The sequence below is a fragment of the Arachis duranensis genome, chromosome 1, assembly GCF_000817695.3.
Source record: "Arachis duranensis cultivar V14167 chromosome 1, aradu.V14167.gnm2.J7QH, whole genome shotgun sequence".
NCBI lineage: Eukaryota > Viridiplantae > Streptophyta > Magnoliopsida > Fabales > Fabaceae > Arachis > Arachis duranensis.
In genome coordinates, this window is record NC_029772.3 from 99,318,623 (window position 1) to 99,324,958 (window position 6,336).

General features: G+C 38.3%; 1 protein-coding gene and 1 long non-coding RNA gene across 3 annotated transcripts in view; both read left to right on the forward strand.

The window, feature by feature from the left end:
* The window catches only part of LOC107470403 (pectin acetylesterase 10), a 4,247-nt gene extending 1,490 nt beyond the window's left edge, over positions 1 to 2,757 (forward strand). For both annotated transcript variants that reach the window (XM_021127421.2, XM_016089812.3), the window contains exons 3-12: positions 92 to 221; positions 321 to 394; positions 596 to 682; positions 785 to 909; positions 1,036 to 1,096; positions 1,203 to 1,256; positions 1,359 to 1,436; positions 1,721 to 1,826; positions 1,966 to 2,111; positions 2,418 to 2,757. In XM_021127421.2, the coding sequence (XP_020983080.1) occupies positions 92 to 221; positions 321 to 394; positions 596 to 682; positions 785 to 909; positions 1,036 to 1,096; positions 1,203 to 1,256; positions 1,359 to 1,436; positions 1,721 to 1,826; positions 1,966 to 2,111; positions 2,418 to 2,525 (969 nt within the window). In that variant the 3' untranslated portion in view covers positions 2,526 to 2,757. The remainder of the gene's footprint in view (positions 1 to 91; positions 222 to 320; positions 395 to 595; positions 683 to 784; positions 910 to 1,035; positions 1,097 to 1,202; positions 1,257 to 1,358; positions 1,437 to 1,720; positions 1,827 to 1,965; positions 2,112 to 2,417) is intronic.
* A 905-nt stretch (positions 2,758 to 3,662) lies between these two features.
* LOC127743201 (uncharacterized) lies at positions 3,663 to 4,970 on the forward strand. The gene is made up of 3 exons (XR_008004574.1): positions 3,663 to 3,781; positions 4,069 to 4,811; positions 4,908 to 4,970. It is a non-coding gene; the product is annotated as an uncharacterized LOC127743201 (long non-coding RNA).
* The last annotated feature ends 1,366 nt before the right edge of the window (positions 4,971 to 6,336 follow it).

Genomic DNA, 6,336 nt, shown 5'->3' on the forward strand with positions numbered 1-6,336 from the left:
TTAAGATATTTCCATATAGCCTTAGGCTTTGAATTTGGAACATTTTTCTCTTTTTTGTCCCTATTAACTCCGGCAAACTTTTCGGTGACAGGGAGGAGGCTGGTGTGGAAATGTCAGAAATTGCATTTATAGTAAGAAGACGCGGCATGGTTCGTCGGCGTTTATGGAAAAACAGATACCATTTGTTGGGATATTAAGCAACAAAGCTTGGGAAAACCCAGGTTTTAACCCCCTCAGACTCAGCAGCATCACTATTCTTTTTCCCCATAAAAAAAATTAACTTTGTTAACTGTTATTCATTGAGATGATTATTTATGCAGATTTCTACAATTGGAATAGAATAAAAATTCGTTATTGTGATGGTGCATCGTTTACTGGAGACAGTCAAAATGAGGTAAGAGGGAATGCAAGATCTTTTCAACATTAATTTTCTATAGATTTTAATTATTCCTTTTCTATCAATCTGTTTGATGTTAACTTAGAGTTTTAGACTTCAACAAAAGTAACACTGTTTCATTCTATTGTTTATCCTTAATGTGGATTGGGTAGGCTGAATTTAGTTGAATTAATACTTAACTAATCATTGTTTTCACAGCGAGCAGGGTTGTTTTTCAGAGGGCAACGCATCTGGCTCGCTGCTATGGAAGATCTAATGTCGAAAGGAATGCGCTATGCTAAGCAGGTTCACTTTTGATAATTTTATGGTGGAAAGAGTAACCAACTCGGAGGCTCCATGAACTCAGTTTGATAATGACAATGTTTTCTTCTTTTTTTTCTCTTTTAGGCTCTTCTATCTGGATGTTCTGCAGGAGGTTTGGCAACTATTCTACATTGTGATGAATTCAAGGAAATGTTTCCAAGAACCACAAGAGTAAAGTGCTTAAGTGATGCTGGATTGTTCCTTGACGCGTAAACATCATCCAATGAACTTCAAATTCTAGTCTATTATTCAGTGGATCTGCTCATAGATCTTAGTTCCGATCAGTGCATACACTCTTAGTAACAAAATGATTATCTGGAATTGCATTATTGCAGTGTTGATGTATCCGGCCATCGCAGTTTGAGGAATTTGTTTGGAGGTGTGGTTGCCTTACAGGTATTTTTCTCATGAGAAACTTTTTTCTGTTTCTATTTCAAGAATTGATGACATAGTAAAACATGAATAAGCTGAAATGATTTATAGTTGTTTCTTCACATCACAGGGAGCACAAAGAAACCTTCCAAGGACTTGTACCAGTCGCCTCAATCCAATTTTGGTAACTACTATTCCCTTTTTGTGAATTTTTTGTCATATTGCTCTTAACTTAAAATGTAGAGCCATCTCATTTTTGTTTCCCTCCTTTTGAAATTCTATTCAGTGCTTTTTCCCTCAGCACTCAATTGCCAGTGTTAAGGCACCACTGTTTCTTCTCAATGCAGCTTATGATACTTGGCAGGTGAATTCTTACCACCATTTCCCTTATAATTAATTTATTGTTTCAGTTCAGCATGAAGTCAATTTCAATGAATTCTGTTATTTTCAAAAGCATCAAGAGAGTCAGCACATGATTGAGTTTAAAAGATGCTTCTATTAATTCAGTAATCTTCATGTTAAGTCTTTCCAATAATGAAAAAGATGTGCTTATTGTGCATGTGGTTAAAAACCATTGTTGTGTGTGTGACTTGGATCAAATTACCTCTTTAAGACACTGATATATGCAATCACTTCCATGTTTATCAGATTCAAGCAAGTCTAGCTCCACCATCTGCTGACTATCACTGGAATTGGTATGATTGCAGAAAAAATTACGCGCGTTGCAGCGCGCCTCAAATGCAATATCTGCAAGGTGATTAAATATGAAGTTTGAGGACTAGTTCCCTTCCCTTTCCTTGCATGCACTTATTTACTATTCAGTGGTTGACATGTTCTCAATATGTCCTATTATTTACTATTAGTAATGTTAGCATCAACCTTGAATGAAGCAGGTTTTCGGAATCAGATGCTAAGAGCTGTAAGAAGATTCTCGAAGTTGCGTAAAAACGGGTTATTCATAAATTCTTGTTTTGCTCATTGCCAGTCCGAAAGACAGGATACATGGTTTGCTCGCGACTCTCCCCATATTGGAAATCGAGTATGTTTAGCTGAATTCATCATAAACAACTCCATTATCTTGCTTTTCTCAATATGCTAGGATGCTTTCTCTAGCTTACTACATGAAACATTAACTATTCAAAGGAGAACATAAGATTAAGAAGGAAATGTTACATCTTTGATCTTTCAATTTCCATCAAGGCACGTTTCATAGTATAAGTATCTATTTATCTGTTATACTAAAACCATATAGTATAGTATAATGTCTAAAAATTTCGCATCTTCGTATTTGTGTCGTATCTTGTTCCACATAATGCTTCTAATGGTTGTCTAAAAACACATGCAGGGGATAGCACAGTCTGTTGGAAACTGGTATTTCGATCGAGTTCAAGTTCAGGCCATTGGTTGTCCTTACCCTTGTGACAAAACCTGCCATAATTTGGTTTTCAATTGATAGATTCATTGCCAAGGATATCATTCTTTCAATAATATTCTTGTGCTGTGCAAATTTTTCCTAAGTGCCAAGAAATGAAGAAAAGATAGCTCTATATATAGAAAAAAATAAGCTTATTGCTTTGAAAATTACATTATTCATTCATGTAAACCATTGACGGTTTTATTCAATTTTCATTGAGGTTCCTGTCTGTGGAACTTCCACCATAGCAGACTTGTGTTCAAGTTGAGAAGATTTTGCCTTCACCCTCATCCCTAATGCTCTTCTATGCATTCATTTATATGAGCATAATTGATGAAACAGCATTTCATCTTTCTTTATCTTAGGATATAGATCATTGATGTTTGTGAGGTGGCTATCTATGCTTTGTGAAAATTTGTGGCATTCTTGAGTGGATTTTAGAGTAGTCCAATCTTTTGAAAAATTTATCTTGGGATGAAAAAGTTAACTAACACAATTATTTGAGGGTATTTTTATTGAAGTATGTTTTTTGGTAAATTATATGATAAAGATGTAAATTTACAGATCTTTCTTTTTATGGGATGAAAGAGAGATTGAAAAAGTTAGGATCTATATTTTGAACATTAATAAAATAATAAAAAATAACTATAAAAGGAATTTATACTCTTTTTATACAATTTCAATCTGTATAATAGAGTATCCCATATTTTTTTTGTCATAGTTGAGCATTTTTTGCACGTTTTTAAATTATTTAAGAGTGTTTTCATCAATAACAAAATTCGGGATTTTTTTTTTCGGTGTAAAATAATTTGGGTGCATTTTTTTGTGGTTTACCCTTTTTTTTCTCTTACATGCAAACAATCGAAAATAATTTATAAGGCAATTTACATAAATAAAATAAATGGAAGAAAATATTACACAAATACAACATTCTGAAAAATCAGACACAAATACAACAAACCTAATTATATGTAATCCGTGACACCCTAACACGGTTTCTGATTATATCTAATCTGCTAGACCCTTCGCGGATTACGTTCAGAAGCTGCAAACATATAAACTGCTACACCCTGTAGCGATTTATGAAGAGAGTGGCTCACTATAAAAACTGCGTGAGGGTGTAGCGGATTTTATTTCATGAGTATTGATAGGGACGTAGAGAGAAGGCAGAGAAAAAAAGGTGGGTTTATGGTGAGTTTTTTGGAGCAGTTCCATTAAGCGAAACCATGGAAGATGAAAGGCGGTTGTACTGGCTCAACGGCCTTGCTCACATAGCCGGAACCATCAATAAAGAGGTAAGTCTCTTTATTCTCTTTCAATTGGATGATATTTGTATATTTTATTTAATCTTAAGGAAGTTATTTATTAATTAGGAAAATAGAATTTTAGTTTAGTTTAGGTTTTGAAAATTAAAATTTAAAATTTAAAATTTAAATTTAAATGTAGAGAATTTCAAATTTAAATTGTAGATGGTAAATTTGTAATTTAAAACCTAGGTAGTTTATGTCTTGAAACATAAATTATGGTTTGGTGATGTCAGTGTTAAAAATTAATCAAGTGTGCTTTATTTCAAAATATGCAGCCAACCCGGTGTATTTATAGCGTTCACAGGCAACAGAATATGCCGTTACATGATAGGATCGTACCTTACTTGGAAAGGGCTGGGTTGTACCACCTGGCTAGGTTGAACGCGCATTGGTTCTGGTTGAATGAGCCTCTGGTCAGCGCATTTATCGAGAGGTGATGGCCTGAGACTCACACTTTCCATATGCCGTTCGGAGAGTATACTATCACGCTCCAGGATGTGGCATATCAGCTGGGGCTGCCCATGAATGACCAGCCTATTTCTGGGTACATGACTGACTTCCACCTGCATATCGAGGGGACCAGACCGGCGTGGGAGTGGTTTCAGGAGCTATTTGGTGAGTTTCCGCCACTGGATAAGAGAAAGTTATACACAGTCCACTTCACATGGTTCCATGAGAGGTTCAAGGTATTACCGGCTGATGTTTTCGAGGAGACCGTGCGCATACATGCACGTGCGTATATTATGACGCTTCTGTCGACATAGTTGTTCATGGACAAGAGTGGTAATCGGGTCCACCTTTGGTGGTTGTCATTTGTGGCGAGACTTGACAACATGGGTAGCTATAGCTGGGGCTCAGCTGCACTGGCATGGTTGTACCGATGCATGTGTAGGGTGGCAAACAGAAACGTCACCAACTTAGTCAGGCCCCTACAGTTGCTACAGTCATGGATCTTTTGGCGGTTCTCCACACTGAGGCCGCAGGGGTTTGACGCTTTTTCTTTTCCGTTGGCATCCAGGTATTCGTTAGTACACATAGTCTTTCATCCTCCATTACAAGTTATTAACGTTCTACATATGAAATTACAAATTTATGTGATATTTCTATCATTCAGATGGGCCACTTATTTACCCACGTCTGATGGGAAGGAACAAAGGACAATTCAGTATCGCCTGACATTAGATTGACTGGGTGATCGAGCTGTAAGTCATTTGTTTTTGTTTTCAATATTTTATTAGTTTTTCTCCCACTTATTTGTATACATTGTTACAATGCTGACTGGTCTCCTCACTATCAGATTGTGTGGGAGCCTTATGGTTCGCTGGATGTACTTGCAATCATTCATCCAGAGATACTAACTGAGGAGCACAGTCGATTATGACGGACGGTCACTAGTCTGGTATACTTTGTAGTGATTGAGTCGCATCAGATAGACAGGGTCTTCCCACAGCTAGGGGGCATACAGCATCTGCCTGAGCTAGCCCTGAACATAAAGTATCTTCATAGTAAAGACGACATGGGTGGAGATAGATGGTTCTCTTCTTACTATAGGACATGGCATGAGCATTGAGACGAGCGAGTTCACTCTGTGTTGAGTATCCAAAGAGTGGCTAATCTTGGTCCATCCGCTGAGTTTTTGGACTGGTGGTAACGTGTTGCATATAGGGTTTTATCACCAGAGATTGCATTCGCAGATCCCAGGCCAGTTGAGATTCCGGAGGATGCTGTACTCAGAGGTGGTGGTGACAACGGAGGCCAGGCAGATCATCGCCTACGTCGATCTAGTGCTAAACGACGGGCTGCTCGTGGCACTCAGGCTAGTGGCACTACGGAGGCTAGTATGGGTGGTACACCTTTTACTCACATATCTAGCTCCCAGGTATTTCATGACGAGAGCACGCAGATGTTTGCTTATCTTGCTACCACTACTTTGACCATGAATTTTGACGATTAGCTGGCTGGGCCACAGTTCTATGCGGACTTTGCTGAGATCATACGGGGTGACAACGTTCAGCAGTATCAGAGTCCGATCCCAGGAGATCCGTCCAAGCCTCCGAAGTACAGGCCACAGCTAGCAAATGTGCTGTCCCAGGTTCCTGACTCCCAGCTGCCGGTCGACCTTAATGAGCCCACAGGCAGCCCATATGACACTTGGTTTGGCATGGGGGGACGCCGCCATCTGCATTTGGAGTGGGTCTACAGGATGCTCCACCCGGAGATCAGCGAGCGACCAGAGTTAGGCGTCCGACTCGATGTGGCACAGGCTTGCACCTACTATTGGTCCATTTGGGGACGACCATGATGATGATGGTGACCAGCAGTAGCGCCTCTTGTGTTAGTTCCGATCGTTATATTTGTATGAATTATGACTTATTTATTTCCTTTTAGTGTTAATGACTTGTGACTATTATATTTGTATGACTTATGTAGTAATTTATTTTGTGTTAGTGTTAATGCCTGGTGACTATTATATTTTCTATGGCTTCATATATTTATACGACTTATTGCTTATGACGAGTATATTTGTATAACTTCGTTCATTT